Genomic DNA, 25,894 nt, shown 5'->3' on the forward strand with positions numbered 1-25,894 from the left:
GCCCAATTTTTCAAATGTGGGTTAACACGAGACCTCCGTCAAAATCGCAGATGAGAAATGTCAAAAATTGGACTCTAAGGTCGTTTAATAGCCGTTAATTATCCAAATTGGAGTTCGATGTGGCCTCTTCAAATGATGTTATCGTCTCTGACGAGCGAGATTGGTCAAATCAACATTCACTCTCTCCTCATCGCCCACCACCAAAATAGATATGGCATAATTTTTGCTTAGTTAGAAAGCCAAGTTACCAATTGGGCTTAATTTTTGCTAAATAGCGAGCCACATAAGAAAAATCACACAACACGACAATTTATTTAATGGAGATCTCACGTCGACCCACATTCGAGAAGTCAAGGTATTTAATTGAATAGAAAAAATATTAAATGCTTGATTGTAAATTGAACGAAAATTCATATACTTGCAGGGTTATTACCCCTTCCCCGTTCGAAGACAACAAGATGGACAAAATGCTCGGTGCGTGTACCTCATAATCACCCCCAATTTCTTCTCTCTTTTTTGTTTTGGACATAGATTTTATTGCATGCTGACATGGTCTCGGATGCAAAGCAGATGACAAGGTTCAAGTCAGTCATTTGACAATCATTTGGCGGAGATTTCACTGCAAACTAAGAGACGGCAACGAAAACATCCTGGCCGGTCGCGTCCCAAATGGCTTTCTCTAACTCTATGGTCGTTCTTATTAATACTTAACATTGATCTGAAGTTCATGTATCGTCGGCTCATCTTTGGGATTTACTATTTTCAAGTCGAAGCCCACCTGGAAAGAGTCTCAGGCGTGACTCGGCAAACTTCATCCAATCTTCAACCCTCACTGGTTTCTCTTCATTCAATCAGAAAAAGGGCTAAGAAGCGGCTTCTGTTCAAACCCCGAGTTACCTCACCAAATGGCAGTAAGTGCTCTTCAACTATCATTATTGTTGATTGACTTGTTCAGGGTGTTTGAGAACTTGTGTGTTTTAGATGTGATTAGCTTGTAATTTCTTTTGTTTGTGTTTTAGTTAGTAGATAGGTAGAGGGTTTGAATGGATTTAGCTGACTGGACTCTGTTTTTGTGAGTTCTTGAAGGTCTTTTTTCTTTATTGGGTTTGTTGTCACCGAATTGATGAGTGAATGCTCAATCAACCAAACAAGTATTTGCCTATTTTAGTCATCGGATTTTGAGGACGATTCTCAATCGAATACGACCTCTTGTTCGAATACTCTGCCGAATTAGAAGGACGACTATCGAAATGTTTCAAAACTTGAGATGGCGGAGGCCTGACATAGTAAGTATGAAATGAACATGCAAAACTCTATGGAGGCTCAGTCATCAGAATTACGAATTAAGTGTCCATGGATGGTAAATTTCTCGATGAATGTCGGTAATTCCTTCAGTTGTCTCAGTAATTTAACGCTTTTAACCTTTGCTATGAGATTAGTAAATTCCTAAACAAATATGATAAAGTGATTAATATGAAGATTTGTATGGTTTTGTTGATTATTAGTTATAAGATAGGGACTAGGGTTGAGATGATTATGGACTGCCCCTTGTTGTTCAGGGAAGGTTCAATGAAATCATGGGTTTAACAAGATGGCGTAGCCACCCTACGGTTGGGAATTAAATACTGACAACAACTTGTTATGTTTTCCTGTAAAATTTAGGTGGAGTGGCAAATAACATGTCCACATGAATCTCAACTATCTTTTTTCCTTGAGAAATTGGAATTTTTTTTTTTTGTTTTTTCACTTGAATGAAATTCAACAGACCAGCTCCTACAATCCTTATCCTAGGATTTTGTTTTTCTCTGGTTTTCCTACAAGTGCATGAGTCAATGTCTTCTAAAAGTCATTTCAAACTAATTCAGTTCACAACTGGCAAACAACATGTAGGATTGTTCATGAAACTCTAGATAAAGTTACCACATTGAATTCAAAGAGGGTTGGAGCTGGACCTCACAGAGATAAGTTCATAACACAACTCCCACCTAAAAGACTTTGCTACCCACCAAAAATCTTTGACCCCATAATTGTTTGAAAAGCAAAGAGGCGATCAATGTTTTAGTGTCTGTTGTTCTTAAGAATCAGTGAATCACCATTCACCAGTTGCGGGGTGGCTTTGCTGCAGCAACATTCGCACGTTCCGAAGTTTGGAAACTGGGACAGCGACAACATACCGTACACGACCTGCTTCGAGAACGCGCGCAAGGAGAAAGCAGGCGTGAAGATGAACCCGAACGATCCTGAGGAGAACCCGGAGATGTTCATGTTCGGGAGGCGAGGCATGGAGATCGACGACGATCGCCGAGCTTCGGATGCTTTTGAGCACAACATAAGTGAAGGGCACAGAAGGTTCGATGCGCACCGGAGGACCCCTTCAGATCAGCACAAGAGTACGGCGAGCCGTGGCAGTGTTCGGTCAGAATCCGGCAGTGAAAAGAGCAGTTCCAATTCACACCGAAACTCAGGTCAGCATCGCGCTAGGCCAGACCGCAAAAAAGGGCTGACAGAGAGCAGCAACAGCTTGTCGCCCTCGGTGACTAGTGCTCCAAAGCAAGCAAGACAAAGGAGTGGAAGTCAACCATCCAATGATTCCGTAAGTCTGTACTTTGTGATCTTAGATTCAATCTAGCACATCTAATTGCTGTGACTTTTTCTCCTTAGTAGCCTTTTCTAGCAGCTGATTAGCCATTACATATGCTAATGGAAGTTATCACGAGGTTATAGCATGAGCTCAGTGCTACTGTAAAATGGTCATTGGCACTATGTCCTAGATGAGATTCAAGTAGATTCACCAAAAGTGGTAAGATTGATCATTCTGCTATCTAATTCTGCATCGTTCAGATCTCAAGCCAGAAAAAGAACAATTGCCAAAAGGCGGAACTGTCACCCATAGCACGTCGCGACCAGAAGCAAATCTCATGTTTCTTCTGGAGAATCTCCTACCCTTTATGGAGCAACTATAGTCCCTGCTAATGAGAATCTCGTGTTTCTTCGAGCAAACAGGATGCTGCTGCGCTTTGTTTTCAGACTTATTTTTCTTGTTTACAATTGGCAGTAATATAGTCATTGTGTTGCGTGATCAATCCCTGCAGCGAAAGTGATAATACGGTATGACATTGTACTTTTTCTGTTTTTTCCGGGGTAGACAGCATCGGAGAGCGCCTTCAATACCGAAATTTGGGGCCTGGGATGAAACCGATCCGAGATCGGGAGAGAGCTTCACCGTCATCTTCAACAAAGTGAAAGAGGAAAAGCACAACGAATCCTCCAAGTTCCCGGTCCTGCCCCCCGAGCCGATCACCTACTCGAGCAATCAGAAGAATCAAGAAAGCTCCTCTTCCTCCAGATCAAAGGTATCCGAATATATCCAACGATTCCGCTCCATTAGTAAATGTCCCATTTTTCATCAGCTCTTCACACAGATCAATGATCTTCAATTTGGGATGTTCTTGCAGATATGTTGCTGTCCATGTTTTGGAGGGAGGGAGTGATTCTGAGAAGCTTCCCGTTTGCATCTCGGCTTTTCGCCTAAGACATGACGTATTATACTTTTGATTTCGATGATTACTGTGAAACGGGTCATTGCTTAAGACTTTTAAAAACAGTTCGTTTGATTGAGATTTATATATTCTTTGACATTGCATTGCTTAAACTCTTTCCCTCCTTGTCCAGTGAATTGAAAGAAAAGAGTTCATGTCGTCCGTAAGAACTTGCAAGTTTTGATCTGATACTCCCTTAGAAGGATTGTGATTGTGACATTTGCTCGAGTTACTCCAGACACGAGGAAGAATTCAAGCTAAGGTTGGAATCAACAATGCTTGAGCAGATCATTGCAAAAGTAGTTCGTTACCGTAGGTTCTTGGATAAAAATTGGGATTTCGAACTTTGGAAAGCCTGGGAAATCCATCGATGCCCTAACCACGATATCATAGGTTGTTCACATGGTCTATTTTTCTAAAATAATAGTTACACGATATTTGTTTAAAGGTTGAAAAAAGAATTGGTTTTGTTCTCAACCGGCTGATTTTGGTTCCAAGCCGGATCCCGAGGGAATCGGTTCGATTCTCGAGTTCAGAAATCAAAAGCCGACTCTGGCATGGTAAGTTTTAGGTTTTTAATCCGAAATCTATCTATCTTGGAACTGATCACTCCTAAATCTAACTCAATGATACGCATGACAAAAAAAAAAAAAAAACAAATCCACCTTGTTTCGATCCCATCGAATATGCTCGACTATTAGGAAATAGACATGTATATGCACAATACGGGCATGACTCATGCGCCCAATACCATAAGTTACAAACAATACCACGGTCTGGTCACTCCACCAAATCGAGTTACTTACCGGACTTTCTCGTGTCGAAAGTTCGAAACCCGCCTCGTTTCGCAATCGATTCCACGGGCCCAATGCGGGGCCCCACGTAGACAAGCCCGATTCGCGCCTTCGCGAGCTTCAAATCGAGCTCCAAATTCGATCAAAAAGCGTCTAGCATATAAAAGATTAAATCGGTTCACACATTTCATTTGCCGTCCAACCGCGCTAATCCGAAACAAACTCCCAACGCCCACCCAAGGCCTGCCACCTGTCGCTCACCCACCGTAGGGTCCACGGGGTCTAATCAACGCGCGAGAGCACACGAGCGCAATCTCCCACACGGCGGAGCTCATTCAAAAATCAAAAAAAAGAAAGCCGACCGTTTTCGTCGATCGTCTGAAAGCCCCGAGACGACGCCGTTTTGACCCCCGACGCCAAAACTGATATAAAATCTCTCTCTTCCTTCTCACTTTTCATTTTCACTTTCACTTCACTCCACAACAACGCTTTCAAAATTCCTTTCAATCTCTCCCTCTCTCTCGCTCTCGCTTGCTCGCCGGCGATGGAGATCAAGTCCGGCGCGTTGGGCTTGTGCTCCAAGGACCACCAGCGGATCTATCAGGAGTGGTTCAACTTCGCCGATTCAGGTTCGCGTCTCCGCCTTCCGATCGAGCCGCGTTTTGGCTCGTTCGGTGATTCGCTGGCTCGATCGGGGGACCTGTGGACAATGTCGCCGGATCGCGATTTTCTCCAAGGCTGCTCACTGTTGCTGTTCGTCGTTCGGCGATGGAATGTGTCGCCCGCTTGTGGTTTTCGGTTTTTTTTTTTTTTGAAATGGTTGTTGGTTTTTTTTTGTAGATGGAGATGGGCGCATTACTGGAGATGCCGCCACGAAGTTCTTCGCCATGTCGAAGCTTTCGCGGCAGGAGCTCAAGCAGGTTGTTGTGTCTGTCCATTGTTAAGAGTACGGAATTGAGTTGTCCTATTGTCTGATGATGAATTAAATGAAAGTGGGACTTTTTGGGCAGTGTTTTGGTTCGCTTCCGATTCCATTTTGGGGGGATTTTGTATGGGTTGCTATAGGGGATTGAACGTGTGAAGTTGAATGTGGGAAGTGCTCCGCATTTGGCCAAAGATAGGATTGAAAGAGCGAGTTGTCGCTTGATAAACCGATAGTTGAAGTTTCGGGTTGATTGTGTACTGCAAGGTGTTATCTTTGAGCTCACCCTTGAAACGCTCTATCGTGATCTCCCGTGGTGGAGTTCTGCTTGAATTGGAGTATATGGCAAATAGTGCAGTAAAGTCTAGGCATGGCTTAATTTTATGTGGTTGTCATTAATGATTGTGTCCAAAGTATGGTTTTTTACAGAAGTTCTCGGCAATTTTGAAATGTGGGTTGTTTTCATCTTGTCGGTAGTATCCACTGGTATTTAATTGGGAGCCCGTTGTTGCCTAAACCTAAACTTCTCAGTTGTTTGACCTTCTCTTCAGGTTTGGGCCATTGCAGATTCCAAACGTCAAGGGTTTCTTGGCTTGCATGAGTTTATTATTGCTGTGCAGGTTATACTTTGTCGCGTTTGTTTCTGGTGTGTATTGTTTTTGATAACTTGTAGGATGCAATTTCTCTTTTAACATGTCGAAGTGAACAGCTGATTTCTCTGGCCCAAGAAGGAGTTGAATTAACCCCCAGCAGCCTTAAGTTTGAAGGCAAGTTGCTCATATGTTCTACTTCCAGACAATTGTTTTTACTTTCTAAAGTTACTTATTTTCTACGCTAATTAACTTCAAGAAATGGAGACTGGCTAATAAACAGAAAAATTTCATCTTGCCATTGAAAGAATTACAATAGCCAAAAGACAAATATAAGTGAAGCATTCTATGGGAAAACTCTGGGAAACTAAGAATCAAAGGCCACTTGGATCTTATGTGGACCATCACTAATCCTACCTATTCCTATATTTTGACCAAAACGACCATTTGGAAAGGGATAAAAATTGCCTCGTACCACGATAGTTGTCCCTCTTGGCCTAGTGCTTTAAGTGAGTGTACCCATGTTTGCATCAGTTATCTCGGCAATATGCAAAATTTTTCCATGAATAGTGAAACAATCTATTCCTTCTAGTGAATTACAATTTCAGGGTTTTGTTTTTGGATACAAGAATTACAGTTTCAGTTTGTTTACAATTTAATCATGCTTACGAATTTCTAATTTTCTGCTGCTTGGGTGTCATTCATGACAAGAGTATAGAAAGTTCCTCATTGTGTACCATTTGAAGGGTAGTGCTACTGCGTGTTCTTGTAATGTTTAGAGGTTTTAAGTTTGAGGAGTAGTCTTTCTCCATTTTAATAGAAGCTTCTGCAAAACATGGCTGACATGCCACATCATGCTATTCTCGCTATTTATTTAAGCTCTGCTGATACATCTGTTAATTGGTTTATGGATGCACGTGCTGTTGACAGCTGATGTGGAGAAGATCGATCCTCCTATGATGGAAGGGTTGGATGCCGTGGTTGCTGTAAGTGAATTTCTTTTGTAACCCTTGCTGTGGCCCGCTTTTTAAGATCAGATATTTCTATAGCTTGAGTACTTATTTTTGCCTCTTTCCTTTTGATAGAAAAGCAAGAACTCAACAGTTGTTGTCGATCCTGTAACAAATGGTGAGAGCTGTACTTGTTATCACTTTGGAAGCATTTATTTGTGAGCTCTTTCTGTTAACTAGTACATCTTACAATGCAGGAAGTGCTCAGCCCCTGCCACCGCCATCATCTCAATGGTTTGCTCCAAAATCTGGGAGGAAGGTGAGCTTCGAGTATTTGTCTTGTTGCACAAGGAATTACTTTCTTGGTCGTTTGTTGGTTGTGTTCCTTTTAAGTTTCTCAGGGGATAGTATTTTCTATTTCTTAACGTGATATGTCATTTTTTTATACTACCTGGAGGTCATCTCATCGATGCCTTTTTCGTTCTTCTCAGGCACAGGCGCCTCAATATTCGGTTACATCAATTGTTGATGGTTTGAAGAGATTGTATGTAGAAAAGCTGAAGCCTCTTGAAGTTGCTTATCGTTTTAATGATTTTGTGTCCCCTTCGTTGGTGAGTGAAATTGAGCAGATTCAATTCATATACTGTGTAATTTTTTATTTTCTTTGATTTTTGGAGCGGCAGCTTGTTCTGTTATATTTGTTCTGTCTAGTTTCTGCTTTCGTTGTAGAATCATGAGAAGAGTAATCAGTTATATTTGTTTGCAGACAAATAGTGATTTTGATGCTAAACCCATGGTGATGCTCCTTGGTCAGTATTCTACGGGCAAAACTACTTTCATAAAGCATTTGCTGAGGTGTGAATACCCAGGTTAGTCAATTTTATGATGTATTCTTGTTGTCTTTACATGCAAATATAAGAAATTACTGAAAGAGTGCGGTCTATGTTTGCTGGACAGGAGCTCATATTGGACCTGAGCCTACAACTGATAGATTTGTTGTTGTCATGGTATGTGAAGTTTTCTTTCCTACCTTCAGTTTAGTCTGATAGAGTGATTGAGAGACTGTTACGGTATTTGAGAGAACTTTAGTTGGCAGTTAATTAATTCTCTCAATTACTTATTTTAATTAGGAGCTAAATCCACCTTGTTAAGTTAAACAGTAGTGTTTGATATATCTTTTCTCTGATGGATTCCGGATCAGTTATTTTCTGCATTGGAGAGTCATAAGGATTCTAGTATTCAGTATTGTTGGCTAGCCATTTGCCATTTGGATATAGTCAGTCTTGTGACTAAATGCTGCAATTGACTTGCATTAACTATTTTTACGTAGATATTTCATGATTTTTCATCTTTTCTGTCTGAGCTTAATTTACTTTATACTCAGTCTGGACCGGATGAGAGAAGTATCCCAGGGAACACAATTGCCGTCCATGCAGACATGCCCTTCAACGGCCTGACGAAATTTGGAGGAGCATTTTTGTCAAAATTTGAGTGTTCCCAAATGCCACACCCTGTGAGTTATTGACTTGCTCCTGTAGATTCAAATGTTACTTGTTGTCTTTAAACTGGTTTTGGAAAAATTATATTTTTTGTTCTGGTATGTTTTCTAACCAAGACCCTTTCCTTCTAATTAAATCATTCTATTTGCACATATTGTCTAATTAAGTCTCTCTGACACCATATCCGGTTAAATCCACTAAGTGACCATCAGCATTCGAGGGTGACGTGGACAAGATTATGCTGATGTGGATGCTACAGTGGAAAATAAAAAGAGAGGAAATATCCTCTTCTTCCAGTTATAGTCTCATTTTTTCAACATGCTCTTTGGTCCTGATCTTTAAAAATTTATCGATGTCACGCTAGGGTGTCGTCTGACAGGCGTGTTAGCCTGATTTTGCCAGATTTGCTTTTTAAGGGACTTGATGAGACAATTTGTGCAAATAGAAATACTTAATTAGAAAAGTTAAAAATATAATGGCTTGATTTTCTTTTGTCGATAATGACTTTGATTTAAAAAAGCGTGAAAGTACAGATTCAAAAAGTAGTCCAAAGGTTCCTAAAGGCTCTCTGTCAATAACAAATAGACATCAATATTTCCATGATATGTTGCAGCTGCTGGATCAAATTACTTTTGTGGATACTCCCGGTGTTCTATCCGGAGAAAAGCAAAGAACCCAACGGAGCTATGATTTTACTGGTGTCATATCATGGTTTGCAGCCAAGTGTGATATGATTCTTCTTTTGTTTGATCCTCATAAACTTGATATCAGTGACGAGTTCAAGCGTGTTATCGCATCCCTACGCGGTAATGATGACAAGATACGTGTTGTTCTTAATAAAGCAGACCAAGTCGATACGCAACAAGTAAGATGTCTAGCTCATATAGTTTGTCTTCGCTCCTCACCTGCATTTTTAGGCATATTCTCTATGAGAGGATTAGCTAAGCTGCTTGTGCTATTTACAGCTGATGAGAGTCTATGGAGCACTGATGTGGTCGCTTGGAAAAGTTTTGAACACTCCTGAAGTTGTACGCGTTTATATCGGGTATGTTTTTAATATGAAAATTTATTTCTTTGAAACATTGTTTGAAAAGCTTGATTTTTCTTAGCACATGCTCTCTCCCTCTACCTTATGATCCTATTACTTATAACTTTTACTTGTTGGTTGTTGGGTACCTCTGTGCTGACCATTATTTTGAAATCACAGGTCCTTCAATGACAAGCCTGTTAATGAAGGCATTGTGGGTCCTATAGGACGTGATCTCTTCGAAAAAGAGCAGGATGACCTTCTTGCGGACTTGATTGACATTCCTAAGAAAGCTTGTGACCGTCGAGTACGTTGTGAAAATTTCACGCTTAAAGGACTAGTTTCTATAATTTTATCTTGTGTGTATTGAGTACCAATGCATTTAAGTAATTGTTACTGCATACTGATTGTGAATCATCTTGCTGCATCCATTTATTGCAGATCAACGAATTTGTGAAGCGTGCTAGGGCTGCTAAGATTCATGCTTACATCATTAGTCATCTTAAGAAGGAGATGCCTGCCATGATGGGCAAGGCAAAGGCTCAACAGCGATTAATTGACAATCTTGAAGATGAATTTGCTAAGGTCCCTTCTCTCTCTCACTCTGTCTCTTCTTTATGCTGATTTCACATTACCTGATGAATATGTGCTTTGAAATAGGTTCAAAGGGATTATCATTTACCAGCAGGCGATTTTCCCAGTGTTGATCATTTCAAGGAGGTCTTGAGTGGCTACAACATCGATAAATTCGAAAAGCTGAAGCCCAAGATGATTCAAGCCGTCGATGACATGCTCGGCTACGAGATCCCTGAACTCCTGAAGAATTTCAGAAATCCTTATGAATGAATCTTCCGGGGCTTGTGCCTTCTTTGTTGAGGCCACGTTTTCTTGCTACATGGCATGTTATCTGAAAAAACAAACCTTGTGTATAACATTTTTGGTCTCCGATGCTCCATCACACCCTCAGATGGGGTTATCAGGTTAATTATGCCTTGAATGTTAAGTTTCGGTTCAAATTTGTGAAGAACGAATTGGTTTTTACCCAAGAGAGATTTCTAAACATAAATCTCATCACCCATTAGGTTTTTCTGTATGTAGTCTTTGTTTAATTGCTTATATTAGTGTCAGACGTCACCTATACTTGTCTTGGATGGTCGACTAGAACATGCATCAAAGGTTTGAAAGCATGAATATCACGCTAATTAAGCAAGGGAATGTTCCAGCAAATGTAGAGAAATCTTGTGAAAATTTGCACTTACAATGAAGCAGCCGATGTGGATCGCTACGAAGAAGGAAGAGCAAGGACATTTCGACCTACAGTTGGGCTGCACAAATTGTCAAAGAGAGCGGGAGAAAAAGCGAAGGTTCCAATTAGTCAAGTAGGTTCGTCTTCGTAACGTACTACTAAGTCGAATTTTTCTCAAATGGTCCCCTGAATGGGCGAAAAAAAAGGATCGGCCGGCGCGCCCGTGCATCTCACGTGTTAATTTCAAGCGCATTTTCGTCCAAATTTTCATGAACCGCAAAGAAGATTTGAATTAAAACTAAATTAGAGAGTATAGGGCGGCTGGCAGTAGCAGCGATGCTCGCAAATAACGAACCAAGGGGACCATTAAGGGATATGACTCTGCCACCAACACCGCGAAGCTCTCACATAGACAAAAGAAACTAATCGTTGATTTGGCTGTCGAAGTTGCAGCTTAAATTAAGGGATGATAGACTTGGGACTCTTTTCTCATGTTCAGAAGCAATTGACACTTGCAATATAAAATAGGGAACGATAATTACACATGCATATGACAGCAAAAAAAAAAAAATTAAAAGAAAGAACGTTGAACAACTTATCTTCATTCTAGAATTTAATACATCAGAAGAGAAGCAAACACTTTCTGCATTCCTCAGAAGAAGCCTCTGCAACTTACGTACACAAAATCAACCAAATTCAGAAATCTGCAGCATCATAATATACACTTTTTCCCCTAAGCCTCTTGGAAAGGAAAATATATACTCTGTCCCCTTGAGGGTCTTCATCACAACCTGCACATCATCGCTAATTCTCGAGTCTCAACCATTCCCTTCGTACCTCGTCCGTCATCGGCTCTCTGGATGCAAACATTTCCTCGCCCCTTTAGAGAACACTCGCAAAACAGTGGATAGTTTTAACAGAACCCGTCGTTCTTCCGTCACTTAGATATATACGGGAGAGAGCACGTCGTGAATAATACAACAAGATGAAACCCGTGGTATTTACACGTTCACTACGTCAGCGTCCTGGTTATCTGCACACGTCACGATAAGGCCTTCCACATACGTTGGAAGTAGGCATTGGAACCATTGGCAGCCCGTTGATATGGGCTCCGGAGGTGGAACAATCATGAGTACGTTATCATGGCGTCGCACGACACCCATGACACTTACCGTGCTTCCTTCTTTTATATATCTGATGCCAAAAACAGAAGAGAAAGAAAAATCTTAGAGAGAGAGAGAGAGGAATCTTCAGGGCGAATTATTACTCATTAGACTTCCTTTTAAGAGAATAAGCTGAAAGATGATAAAGATATAATATTGTCTATCGCATACCCTTCTTTGAGGCGCATAACGCGATCATCATACGAAAGGCTGCGCTCTGCGAGCCAGCGTAAGAAGCTCGGAGATAAATCTCTCTTTTCCTTGCTCACATCTACCGCTGTGGTGGGTTTGACGAATGGAGCAACCTTCGCTCCATAGCCGGCTTTAACTAGTGCTCTTAATCCTGACTGGAAGTCTGATATGTAGAAGTCAGCCATGTACCTCTGTTCAGCAAATACGACATTATCATTATTAGATCAATGTGAAAAAGAAGGTCGAGGCAGGTCCTCAAGTTCATGAAGTGCTAGACTAGCAAACGGGAACATAGTAGCAAAACATCGACACGTAACTAGTGCCAACTCTTGAGGAACAATATAAAATTGAGACTAAAGAAGGCCAAATCCATGCAGCAGTTAATAAGAAATTGTGGGATTGAAAACAGTGCAGCTTCCAGCAATCATTAGGTTCGTTGAATTGAAGAGCTAAGAGTGGACATCAGTTCATGTCAAAACCCACAAATAAAGTCGATGACTCTGCGTTCAACAAGCTTGTGAGCATATCAACCCAGAAAGACAATTTCTTACCTCTGAATGTCTACATCCCCATGAGAAGCAACGGTGTTTCGGATTTGCAGATTTTCCACCCCATCCTTTATATTCGTACAATTCTGTTGATATATGCACACATCTTTGCACCTTCTGATAAGATGATTCCAAAGGAATGCTGCCGCAGGTGACAACCTACAAGAGATAGAATGTTATCAAGCACCCTCCGAAACAATAACACATAAGCAGTCACATGGGAAAGAATCGTATCGAGCCATTTTCAGAATTATTTGACAGAGTATGTTTGGCATCAAAGAGAAGGATGTGCATACAAAAGAAGCACTAATCATACAATGTTTATTTTCACCGAACAATGAGTCACGGACCTATCAGCAGCTTTTTACAAGAAGAGGGAAGCAGAGACTATTTCAAATATCTCAATGGATGAGAAAAATTCATAGCAACTCCAGAATCAGCACCGGATGTTCAGAAATATGTAATAGCACCAGATAACTATTGAACCTCTTCCTGTCCATTGGGCGCTTCAAAATAACACCGGCCTTACCAGCCAAATAATTTGGCGACGCAGAAGATACAGAAAAGTGGGAGGCTCAAAACAAGGAGAACTCGTTTCAACCAAGGACGATTGTTAGCATACCATGCCTAGCACAAACAAGCAGGCATTGCCAATGCATTTTCCAATGCAACGGATAATGACCAGAAAAACATGTTGACTAAACAGCAAAATATCTGCAATCACTCATTAGCCTCAGATTTCTCTGTTGGACTACGAGGCAATTGCAACTTGCAAGTTGCCAAGGTATTAGATTCCAAACTGTCAATTTCTAGTCCCAAAAGCAAGAGACTCAATCCCAACCGGTCCTGACAGGAAGTAACATAAGCAACATCTGAAAAGGACTTCATGAGAACCCATATGCAAAACGTAGCAATTCAATTCCTAGGTATCGAAAAAAGCCAGTATCGAGAACTTATTCCCCAATTCGCCAAATCGAGCACTCTCGATGCTTGAAAACTCTCGACAAAAATGATGCTTTACTTAACGAGCTATCTGCCCAAAACGCACGATACTCATCTCTCCATCGACAAATTTCCCTATACTGCCAAAATTATGCTTACTATACTAAAACTTGAGCGCAACAATCCAACGATAAGCAAAGAACTTAAATACTTCCATTTTAAGGTAAATTGTCACATCATATCGAATCCTCTACATAAGCAGATGACCAATTCTACATTCACACCAGGAAATTAACGATTTTTAAGGAAAAGTACACCCAGAGAATACAATATGATATATACAGGATAAAGCTAATTAATTAAGCTAACCACAAAATCCAACTCGAAAAGAACATAAAGAAAATTTGGAGATTATTACCCCAGTGACCTTCACATACTGTCCATCAACAGCGCCCCTGAGCTCGGCGTCCGGGTACCTCGTCACAAACCCTAGCAGCCCCCGCCTCCTCCACGCCCAGTTCCAGGCCACCACGGCCACCGCCGGCGCCACCACCGCCGCCACCGCCACCAGTATCACCGCCTTCTTCACCGCGGCCATCAAGAACGCCCCCACCAGCACCCCCATCGCCACCACCACCAAGAACACCCACACCACCGCCTTGGAGACCCTGAACCCGACCCTCGCCTCATCGCTCAGGCTCGTCACCGCCGACCCGTACACCGCCTTCGCCGTCCCCGCCGGCTGCTCCAGCTGGCCCGACCTGGCCCGCCCGGAGCCGAGCGGGCCCGACCCTATCGGCCCGGAGGTGATCAGCCCCGTCGGCGCCAGGGGCGTGATGGGACCCGAGGTCTTCTTGACGGGGCCCGAGTTGGCGCCGGACTTGGGCACGGGCACGGGCCCGGAGTTGGGGCCGGATCGGACGGATCCGCTGTTGTGCTGGGAGGAGGTGGAGGGGCGGGAGTGCTTGAGGGAAGGGGGGCCCTCGCCGGAGGAGGCCGGAATGTCGAACATCTTGCCGAGCTCGCCGGACCTCTTGATGTCGCCGCCGGTGTACGGCACCGCCCGCGACGCCATTGTGGGGGCCCGCTCCTTGAGCTGCTCCGGCCGGCCGGAGACGTAGAGGCCGCTGCTGAGCTGGTGCGAAGGGATGCGGCTCCCCATCTCCGATTACCTTCCCTTCCCTTCCCTTCCCTTCCTAGAGAGAGAAAGCGACTGCGCCTGCGCCTGCGCCCGCGCCCGCGAGGAGTGTAGAGAGAGAGAGAGAGTGAAGTGGTGGAGCTTGACGAAGAAGGGAGGAGGAGTGTTTCTTGGGGAAAAGGTGGGTGGTGGTCGTGGTGGTGGTGGTGGTGGGGGTGAAATGACGAGAGAGGGCTCGCGGGGACGTGATAATGACGTCCCTGCCCTTCCTCCCTTCCCCCGTTGGAGGCAAAGAGAAAAAATAAATATATAAATGAATGTAAACGAAAACGGTATTATTTTCCTTTTTTATTTGTTTTTTTTTTTATAATTTTCGGGGGGGTTTTGTCGTTTTGGTCTCTTGGAAGTAAATAGGAAACCTTTCGTCGATGGCCCGAAATTACTTCTTTGCCCTTGCTGTCGATTATGTCTTGTGTGTCCTTTGATTCTTGCAGCATGACTATGGTAACAAATCAGAAAATTCGTGTTTAATTTGGAAACAGAATCAAAAGATATCTTTAGGACGCGAATGGTGATTATTCTATTCTCAAAATAAATTTTTTGCCATAAATAGATTTTTCTATTTATATTTCCTGGACGAGTTTCCGAGCAGTGATACGCATTTGATAACGACATAAATTTTTTTTCGAGGTTCTTAATTATCTCCCCCTTATGCTCTTTGCCATTCATCGACGGGCAGCGGGAGGCGGTCGCCAACGACGGGAGGCAAGAGGCGAGCGATGTGAAGAGTTTTTATTTCTCATTTTATTTCAGAAATAAAAAATTGAAAAATATTTACTTCTCATTTCTGTTCCAAACCTATTTTGGACTAAAAATTTATTTTAGGAATAGAAAAATGAAATTGCGTTACCAAACAGATTTATGTTCCAAACCTGTTATCGAGAACAAAAAAATAGATTTGGCCAGAAAAAGAATGGTCATCATGCGTGCCCTTAATACTCATGAGGTTATATCTTGGAAACATTGCAATTTATTATGTAGAGCATCCATTTGCATGCAAAATATCTTAATGTCTAGGGTTAATATCACAAAAACCTAAACTATGCTTACTGTGGCACAAATATCCCTTGTCTTTTTTACAATAAAAACCCACAAAAAAACAACAAATCGTGCCCACTTGGCACATTTATCATGAACTTTTTTCGTGTCATAAAAAATTCTAAACTTGCTCATTGTAAATATTTTTATGTCATCGAAAACCCGAATTTATACCAATATGATGAGTATACCCTAGATAGAACTAAAATAGATGACATATATGTTAAACAAATATAAGTTTTGATTTTTTTCGTGACACAAAGAAAGTTGGGGTACTTGTGTCATAGTGGTCAAGTTTAAGTTTTTTGTAACACAAATTTTTTTTGGGTATTTGTGTCATAGTGAGCATAGTCTTGGGTTTCTTTTTTTGGTTTTTACCATAATTTCTATTTATTGTCCATTTTTTTCCAGCTTAATGCAAATACATTCAAAAAAAAGTAAAGGAAAGAAAATGCATGGTTTCAAGATCACGTAGAACTCAGGGTTTCCCACAAGGTCAATATCGTAAAATGGAACCAGGAACCCACATTCCATAAATGAGCATCGGGCAGCATCAAATGATTGAAACCCCTTCTAAATTCTATAATCCAGCAGATTAAAAAGCAACTGATATAAATATAATATATATATATATAGCAAAAAAGGAAGATGCTTTACCGCCACCGTCAAAGCAGTTCTTTAGATATGCCTTCTTTCTCTCTCTCACCACTTGTCAGTTGTCACAGTCATGGTAAAAAATATTAATTAAAAAAATATTCATTTCATAGGATAAAGTCAAAAAAAAAAAAACCGCCAAATTTTGTTTGTTATATAATACATTTTTAACAATCGTGACATATTTGTTCTAATCCTTTTTGTAGTTACATAAAAAATCTTAAATTTATAGTTACATGACACATTATTCTCCGTTAAAATTTTGGTGTATGATTTTTTAGAAATATATAATATTGTTTTTATTTTTTGGCGTCCATGTAAATAGACTTTTAATTGTTCTCATTACATGAATGAGTTTGGGATTTTTTTGTGTCATGTAACAAAGTTCAGGGTATGGGCATAATTTAGGGATTTCGATAGCTTTAGCCCCTTTTTTTTAATCCATGATTATCATTAAACTAATCTCGGTTTTTTCACTGACATGGGTTTTTTTTATAATATTTGGTAATTTCTCCAAATTCCCCAAAAAAAAAAAAAGAAGAAGAAGCTTGAGGGGGGGCCTACTGCACATATGATGCTAAAAGACAGAGGATCTTGCAGCAATCTTGATGATTGCAATCCGGTCTCAATGATGAGAGCCCCATCCAACGGCTCAGGTCGGCCCCCCGGGCCTCCTCCTCCATAAAAAGAAAAATAGAAAGGAAAGACATAATAATAATAATAACAATAAACAAACAAATAAATTAAAAAATTAAAGTTAATTTAGGTAGTAAGTGAGAGGGGGCCCACTCAATTCCTTGCTGCTGCTGCTGCTATTAAAAAAATAAAAATTTAAAATAGAAAAACTCAAAGAAAGAAGGAAAATTAATTAAACTACATGGTGTGTGGAATTTGTGTTGTGCAGTGTCTGACTTGACAGTGGTGGATCTGCTGTCATCATCAATTCCTGAGCAAAGCTGTCTTTTTGGTCTTGTGAAAGATTTTGTTATTGAATCAGCAGCAGCAGCTGCAAATTAGACACACTTGCTTAGGACTGCTGTGGGGTCCCACCTGGCCTTGAATGATGTGGGCCCCCCCTCTCCCTCCCTCCTCCCCCCTTTGGAACTGTCCAATCAGAGAGGGGTGAGATGAAATTAGTTGGAAGATAACAAGGGATTTTTTGGAGAGCAATATAAAATATTAATTATATTAAATTGCTCATATAACATAATGGAAAAATTATGAATAACGACATGAAGTGTCATCATTTTCTCATATAAATATCTGAAGTAAATATTTTTTCAAATAATGACATGAAGTGCTATTATTTTCTCAAAGAATGACCTGACCTCACAAACTAATCAAAAGCATTTTAGTCATTTTATTTTTTTTTTCCTTTTTTCCATTTTTTTCTTCGTTACTAACCAGCGAGGGTTGGTGAGGGCCAGGGACCCTCGCCAACCACTAGGTGAGGGCAGCCTTCGCTAGATCAGGCGAGGTGCCCGCCCTCGCCTGTGGACGTAGAGGGAGAAAAAAAAAGAAATGGGAAAGAAAAAAAGCCAAAAGGAAAAAATAAAATAACAAAAATGCCCTCGATCAGCTGATGAGGTTAGGCTCTTCTTTGAGACTAATATGGCTACTTCATGTCATTATTTGATAAAATAAAGGCACTTCATGCTTTTATTTAAAATAAGATTCACTTTATGCCCTTATTTTGGGAAAATGATGGCACTTTAAATCTTTATTTGAAATTTTCCCTAATGCAATTATACAAAAAGAAACAAGTTTCTCAATTAATAATCACGAGTGTTGGGTTTGAGACAAAGGCTTTATTTGTTTCACGAAAAATGAATGATTTGAAAAATATTTTCCTAAAAATATACCGCTCTAAATAATTAGCTAATAGAAAAATATTTTCATTGCTCACAATAATAATATCTAAATATTTTCGTAAACGATGAATTTTTTTTTCATTCACACCTTTTATAAGTAATATTATCGATAATTTTCCAAATCATTTATTTTTCGCGAAACAAACGGAGACGAAGCGTGCTTTTAACGTGTTCTTTTTTAAAATGTTATTTTTTAGTGTTTAGAAGAATTTATATTTGATCTTGAACCGATTAGCAAATTGAGTGAGCTCACAAACAAGGAAGTAATCCAGATTAGATAGATAAATTTTCTTATATATATATATATATTGTATTTTCTTTCTTTTCATATAATTTAACCAAGAGATGTCTAAAAATAAATATAGAAATTTCTCAGGTGCAGCAGTTTGACTTTTAATGCTTCGAATCTAAGCCGCATCGGTTTGACCCACCAAACTAACATCTTAATCAAATCAAAATCGATCATGCACGGAAATTAAAATAATGCCTCGTCATCATTTAAGCCAATAATCAATAAGACTCGATGTGAGGTCGGTCCTTGATAGAATTATCGTCCACAAACAAGCTCACGAAAAATTTGTTTCTTTAGCCAATAGGCATGCGGTCCAGTCGGTAAAGGGATTAAAGTTAGGGCTGGAGAGCACCGGATTCGGGTTCGGGTTCGATCTCGAGAGCGTTGCATACACATGTAGAGACAAAAAAAAATTGTTTTTTTGTTGACTTTTCATGTGAATGCGAATTGGACGATTGCAAATCGCGGCAACAGCAAAATCTGGCAGTCCTGATCAGCAAAATCAGAGAAATCGCTATCTAAAAAACAGGGAAAATTAATGGGGATGGTTCTGCTATTTTTTGAGCCGACGGAGGGTAAAAATGGGAATTCCTGTCTCGTGGGCTGGTCGGTCGGGACTGAGATGCGGGCGTAGTTCTACGGAGAGCAGGCGCGTGTGGACGAAAATGTACCTGTACGGAAAACAGTTAACATTTATTTTTTTGGCCATATAGTAATGTGATAGCTACTTGATATCCTTTCCCTTGTCAATTTTAGATGAAATTGGTATTGTGGAGACCCATAATGAGTCCTTATTTTTGCAAAAATTAATATGAATATATTGAATTTATTTATTTATTTTTTCGCTTATTTGCATCGTGTATTTCGAGTTAATAATTAATGGGTATATGCAATTTTTCTTCTCTTTTTTTTTTGTAGAGACAATAAACGACGGGTTCGAGTTTGAGTTGATTCAACCGAAGACAGGAGCGACCTGATTCTTGTGTTAGATCAAGTTGAAATTGTGGATACAATCGGGATTGTGATCGATAATTAATCATAAAAAGGTGAAGATTAATCGATGTCACAACTTGCTAAAGCAAAAAATCACGAAGGTGCAACCCGTGCCATTACATTAAAATAAAATAAATAATTTATCTGGTTTTTTTATCTATTGCTTCCAATTTCTTTGGTCAACAATGCCAATTTCACCCGAGGCATAATTTACCAACTTTTTTAGGGGCACTTTTTTTTTTCCGGGGTCGTGGATATTTCGCAACCCTAATGGATAACGTGCTTGACGTAACAAAAGCAAAAAGCGAAAAAAAAAATAATTCAAGGACTTTGCGGGGTCAAAATCTTGATGAAATAAAGGACTTTTGGGTCACTCTATCTTCTTTTTCTAAATAATTTTTTTTTCCTTCTTTTTATCGGGGGCCAAAAGTCCTTTGGCCCTTAGGGTCACTTTGATGCTAAAAGGCTTTCAAAAGGATTCCATGCACGATGCACTTTGTTTGCACGCCTTCTCTCGAGAGTTTCGTGGCCTTAAAACTCGCATCTTTTCCCCTTATTGCTACACGAGGGAGCGATGGAGCAACCTCCCCTACAAAATTCAAGTTACTTCCCTCCAAGTTAGCCGAAATCTCGTGTTCTGCAAATCAAAAGATTGAGTGAACTTGCTGGGTTGTCCATTGGGTCCTCGTTAGGTCCGGTTTTGCAGGAAATGGGTTGATGGATTATTCAATCTAAACACATAGCTTAAGGATAAGAAAAGGGAGGATTTGTAAAAGATTTGATGGGCCATATTGCATGGGGGCCATGCATGTTCTCGCCCTAGAAAAGCAGCAATTTGTCACGAAATGATTAGCGGAAGGGATAAACTTTTCTTTAGATCATAAGTTAATGAAGGAAGGAACACTTGATGGCTCGTGATTACTTGGTGTCAGTCGGGTCAAACGGGGGAGACCCCATTGCCCATTCCCTCTCGAAACAAAATCATTACTTTGAGGAGGCTGATCGAGGAATCTCCATCGCTTTCGTGTCTTCTTTGGATTGTACAAAGGAATTGAGGGATTGGTGATCGTTTTCTTTAACCTTAACCTGCTCCTGCAAATTTTCAAATATCGAATGTTTGGAGACTACGCATGCATGCACGAGGGTCTCTTGCCTTTAGTTTATTAAGAAGAGCAGCTTTCTTAAGTCGGTTAACGATGTCAGTGTGAAGCTAATCGAATTTGCTTTATAATTAACTTTCTCAATGCGAGGAAGAGTTCAGTGATGCGTACCCTTGTGGCAACATCATTCATTCAAATCAAATCGTTCTCATCTTTGAATTATTTCATTATGGGCATTGGACTGTGCATTTTTTTTTTTTTTTTTTGCTATGTTAATGATAATTCTCAGTTTGTTTTTGATCGGGTGCAATGAGAATAGGGAAGCAAAGGCAAGTGAAGATGCGTACCGCGGGGTTTGAAACCGAGCAAACCCTAATGGCTATACTTAAGCAAATGTCGAGCTTCCTTAGTTGATTTATTGTTGAATTTGATCACTTTTGTTCTTCAAGTAATACGTATGGAAAAGGAAGAAGAATAGGGGTGGTCCAATCACGTAACGAACTTATGCGCACATGGTTTTGTTGAACTGATATTGTGGATCTTATAAAAATTATCATGTCGAGATAAAGTTCCCGCACCAAGAGAGCTTAGGATCCTTGATGTTCACAAAAGTTCAGGAATACTCATTTAAAAGGCAGCATCATTTTTGTCACCGACAACGTTGTTTTTAATTTGTCTCTAATAATTTAATTGGTATTTGACCTAAATAATTGTAATTTAACCTATAGGTTCTCTGGACCTAAGCATGTCCTTAAACTGCTTCGTTTGAACTCTAGGATGTAAAACGTGGGGGTATTTTCTGAGATGAAGGAAGAAAAACTATCCTCTAATGAGAGAGAGCAAAGTGTGCGGGTATCAGCACGTTAAAATAAGGAACGCAGTCTAGTTGTCCGTCATATTTGTGGATAGGCGTAGATAACCCCTATTGATTAGAAACAACACCTGATTTGGTGAGGTTACCAATGTAACCACCAATTAATAATTTAATTGGTATTTGACCTATATGTTCTAAAAGTCAAAGCTCAATTTAAAGATATGGAGAATGCTGGAAAAAGTGGCCCAAAAGGATAGGATATGAAGTTTATGGATATTGCTATATCCTATCTATTGTTTGGCGAATCGCATTAATAAAGTTGGATATTTTCATATACTATTATGTCCATTATTTAGTAGGAATTGCTTATTAGTATAAATGAACTTGAAAATGCACAAACAGATATGGTAAGAATCTCTCTCGATTTACTACTAAAGAAATCACAAATGCACAAAATGAGACAACCTTCAGCAATCAATCCATGGTTGTCATATGATCTAAACCTTTAACATCAAAGAAGCTCATTGTAGCATTCTAGAGCCATGCATTCAACCATGACAATAAATGTAAAGGGACTACAGTGACATTGACGAGATAGATCGACCATCAAATGCCAAATCAAGTAAGAGAGAGAAAACATGATCATTCACCTTTGCGATTCTGAATTCATAAAGTTTCAACATGAACTAAAGAGCTATAAAGGAGAAGAAACTTCAACTATTTCATCGTTTTTGTAGGGCTTTGATGTGAACCAAAGAGTTACAGAGAAATTGTGAAGTTTCAAGTTAGGGAGGAGAAGGAGAAGAAGGTAAATTTTTTTTTAGAAATCTCCTTGCCCTTCATTCTTTGAAAATTAGAAAGATCCTTTTCAAGTTGGAATTTGTTCATTTAAAATCTAGGTTCTTCTACTTTATTCTTATTTACTTATTTTGTTATTATTTTTCCCTCTCTTGTTTTATTTCTTTTTTTTAATTCTCCTTCTATCATTTCTTAATTAAAATTTTATTCAATAAAAAATTATACTTATTTACATAAAATACTAATAAACCTAAAATATGTAACAAATATAAATACTAAAAGATGTACATAAAATATACATTATAGAATACAAATAATTTTAAACTTATAAATGAAAATGGGAATATATAAAAAAGAAATTATTGTAACTTTAGTTTTGTTATGTTGAATTTTCTTTTTTATATGTTATAATTTAAATAATATTTATATTTAATCGTTATTTTAATTTTATTAACTTAAGAAGTTTGTTATTTGAGAAAAATACCTTTAATACCATTAACATAAAATCTTATCCACCTTTATTCCACTTTTCATATGAGACATCTTTATTTGGGCTATATCTCTAAAATGTCCGACCTTATCCCATGTTCCTAGCAAATATAAAGTTCCATTTATATTAGATACCCATCAATACATGTGATGTATAAGCAATTATAATGTCCAACCTGATCTTGTCTTTAATAGGAACCAAACACAAAATATGATATCCCGACTTTTATCTTGGCTACCAAATGTAGCATACATGGATGAGCAATTATAAAGTTTCCATATATGTTAGATACACATCAATAGTTATGTAATGGACAAGCAATTATAATGTTTGATCTTATCCTATTTTTAACAAGAACCAAAACAGGATATGAGATCCCGACTTTTATCTTGGCTACCAAACATAGCATAAATTGATAAACATTTATAAAGTTTTCGTATATGTTAGATACACATCAATATTATTATACGTGGAAAAATTATCCAAAAAATCCTAAACTTATCGCACTTTTGATAATTCAGTTATAAACCTCATAATTGTGCTAATTGAGTTATAAATCTTTTGATAATTTACCAATTGAGTACATCCAGCCAATTTTGGCCGTTGTTGATGTAGACACTGACCATCCTACGTGGCATGACCGCCACTGACGTAGACATTTTTAATAAAATTTTGAATTTTTTTATAATTTTTTTTGGTTTTTTCCTTTTTTCCTTTTTTCGTTCCTTTTTTGTACTTTTTTTTTTGTATTTTGGATTGAGGGCTAGCGACCATCGCCTAGCCCGCGGCCCTCGCCATATCTAGGCAAGGGCTTGCGCGCCCTTGATCCTTGCTTAGTGGCCACCGAGAGCGTCATGGCCCTTGGCAGCCCTTAATCCAAAAAACAAAAAAAATGTAAAGAAAAGGAAAGAAAAAAACCAAAAAAATTAGAAAAACGGCCGTGTCACGTCGGACGACTAATGTCTACGTCAGCAATTTCCGGTCAAAATTGGTCGGATGGATTCATGGCAAATTGTCAAAAGGTTTTGGATTCAATTGGCAAAATTGAAAGGTTTAGAACTGAAATGACAAAAGTGCAATAGATTCAGGACTTTTTGGACAATTTTCCCTATTTTATGTAATTGAGGCGAAAATATCATATTTCTCCGTCATATTTTTTTGGGCAACTCTTGCACGACTTGAATCACAATTCCTTTGTTTCCACGCAAACAATATCTCGTTCATAATTTATTTTTGCCGAAAATCAATTAATCAAATACAGTGTATAAACAAGCTCAAAACAATGGGGATTATTGTTTTGGGAGTCCGAAAAATTTGTGCTATTTCTCCCCTTCTCATTGTATTTGAATATATTTTTAGAAAAAAGGAAAAAATGAGGATTATTAACTAGCAAACTTGCCCAAAAAAAATAAATTCGACCTTGACCTTAAGTTCTAGGTGCCTTAGTCTTTACCAGAAAAATAAGGCCTCATTATCTAAAAAGACCTTGTACTTTAAGGGCTCTTTCGATTCGACCTCCACCTTAAGGGCTCTTTCAACTAAATCGTTTCATGGAATCGCTACTAACTACTCTAAAAGTTTAAATTATTAAGCAAAAGCATGATTTAATATTTGAGTATTTTAATGTTACCCTTTATGTGTAAGCTGGACTTTACCTCCAGACTAAGGGCCTATCTATTTCAATTTTGGCAATGGGCGACGAATTTTTTTAGGACCTCTTTCGCTAAATGCTAACATTGGCAAAGCTAATAGGCTTTTAACATTTGCGGAATGCTATTTTTAAGGTTAAATAATTTGATTTTCTTCAAAAACTACCATCACCAATTTTTTTGCTTTTCGGTTTTGCCCTCGTTATTACTGTTCATCTTCTTTGATGAGGGTGGCCAGCATGGGGTCGGCAAGGTCGCATGACTTAGGGGACAATCACATGGGGTTGCGCGATCCCAGGTGATGGTCGCTTGGTTCGCGCGACCTCAAACCTCGTTGCCTAGGGTCACACGACCCCAAGCGAGGGCTGCTTGAGGTTGCGCCATGGGCTGCCTGGGGTTGCGCGACCCTCGCCGGGGATCGCTCGAGGTTGTGCAACCTTAGACAACGGCTGTTGGTGCCAGATTTGGCTCACTGGTGGCTTGAGCCCTTAGCCAGTGGGTGCGAGTTTTTTTTTTAAATAAAAAATAGAAAGAAACGTAGCCAAAGTCCTTTTCAAGAAGAATTTCGCCAACATTCTTGAACCCAAAGTTGCTTTACAAAAGACTTTTTACCAAACGCTATTGCATTTCGAATACCCATTTAGCCCAAAGGCCTTTCCCAATGACTTTCTCCCAAGGCTGAACCAAAGGCACCATACATAAGGGAGCCGAATAAAAAATCTGGAAAGATTCCAACTTAGCACTTCTTTGCTCCGATAGCATGTTAAGTTTTTAAAATAATTGGCAGTCATCTCACAAAATGTATGGTTTAGAATATGTCCGAATCCATTTGTCAATGTCGGACACAACTAAGTTACTCGCTATGTCATGCCATTCGATCACACGTGTTGTGGATATATATTGCTAATTGCGTAGAATTGCACCAAACAGTAGTAAAACTGAAACGGATCGACAGAAAGTTCGCAAAAGGACAGGGTTCTTCAGATAAAAAGGCCAAATTAAGTCATGAATTTCAAAGAAAAAACCTAGATCAAAGGTCTAATTGGCCAAGTCTAGGATGAGTGTATTTGAACGGATAGTTCTTGGGCCTCTTGAGCCCATTGGTCCAAAAATGCAGAACCTTATTAGAACAGAAGTCAGATGCTCTGTCAAGAGTTATCATGAAGAGCCTCAAAATAGAAAAGGTTGCAATAGAACAATCGTATGGCAAGAGAAGAGAAGGATAGAGGTGTTAGCATCTCTCTTGACATATAATGTGGAGCCAGAACTTTCGAAAGCTTTCGGTGCTAGTTCCAAAAAGGCCGACCTCTCTCGGTGACCAAGGTCGTATACGGTTTAAACCATCCATAACTATGTTTATAAGATCGCACGGATCTTGAACATCGAGCTCAGAATAGATTGTTTTTAACCTGTTCTTGGCTCCTACTGCTAGATTAAAAGCGTTGGCAACTTGTTCGTGGTCCGGCCCTCCAATTAGGCAGACGAGGTATTCGGAAAGTAAAGAAAAAAGGCCACCAGTGAAGAGATTGAAAAGGTGGATGGCTTCAACTAGCGTCCTCGTCGTTTTAAAAACAAAAGTTCAACT

At 39.5% G+C, this 25,894-nt stretch overlaps 3 protein-coding genes across 3 annotated transcripts; 2 read left to right on the top strand and 1 right to left on the bottom strand.

The window, feature by feature from the left end:
* Positions 1–1,297: 1,297 nt before the first annotated feature.
* LOC115677974 (RPM1-interacting protein 4-like) lies at positions 1,298–3,652 on the top strand. Its single transcript, XM_056303755.1, has 4 exons — positions 1,298–1,360; positions 2,063–2,593; positions 3,150–3,353; positions 3,456–3,652. Exons 1-4 carry the CDS (start codon positions 1,298–1,300, stop codon positions 3,489–3,491), a joined length of 834 nt encoding a protein of 277 aa, XP_056159730.1. The 3' UTR covers positions 3,492–3,652.
* A 1,151-nt stretch (positions 3,653–4,803) lies between these two features.
* LOC115677970 (EH domain-containing protein 2-like) lies at positions 4,804–10,306 on the top strand. The gene is made up of 16 exons (XM_030601224.2): positions 4,804–4,962; positions 5,174–5,253; positions 5,807–5,875; positions 5,965–6,022; positions 6,776–6,831; positions 6,931–6,973; positions 7,053–7,114; positions 7,287–7,406; positions 7,562–7,664; positions 7,753–7,802; positions 8,180–8,308; positions 8,908–9,159; positions 9,260–9,339; positions 9,502–9,628; positions 9,763–9,906; positions 9,982–10,306. The coding sequence occupies exons 1-16, from the start codon at positions 4,878–4,880 to the stop codon at positions 10,165–10,167; spliced, it is 1,644 nt and encodes a 547-aa protein (XP_030457084.2). The 5' UTR covers positions 4,804–4,877; the 3' UTR covers positions 10,168–10,306.
* Positions 10,307–11,177: 871 nt separating this feature from the next.
* LOC115677971 (uncharacterized membrane protein At1g16860) lies at positions 11,178–14,680 on the bottom strand. The gene is made up of 4 exons (XM_030601225.2): positions 13,831–14,680; positions 12,474–12,629; positions 11,902–12,113; positions 11,178–11,761 (listed from the first exon to the last, which is right to left on the bottom strand). The coding sequence occupies exons 1-4, from the start codon at positions 14,572–14,574 to the stop codon at positions 11,569–11,571; spliced, it is 1,305 nt and encodes a 434-aa protein (XP_030457085.2). The 5' UTR covers positions 14,575–14,680; the 3' UTR covers positions 11,178–11,568.
* Between the last annotated feature and the right edge of the window lie 11,214 nt (positions 14,681–25,894).

This window comes from Syzygium oleosum, unplaced genomic scaffold, assembly GCF_021117445.2.
Source record: "Syzygium oleosum isolate NSW1041296 unplaced genomic scaffold, Sole_v2.1 Sole_v2.29, whole genome shotgun sequence".
NCBI classification, from domain to species: domain Eukaryota; kingdom Viridiplantae; phylum Streptophyta; class Magnoliopsida; order Myrtales; family Myrtaceae; genus Syzygium; species Syzygium oleosum.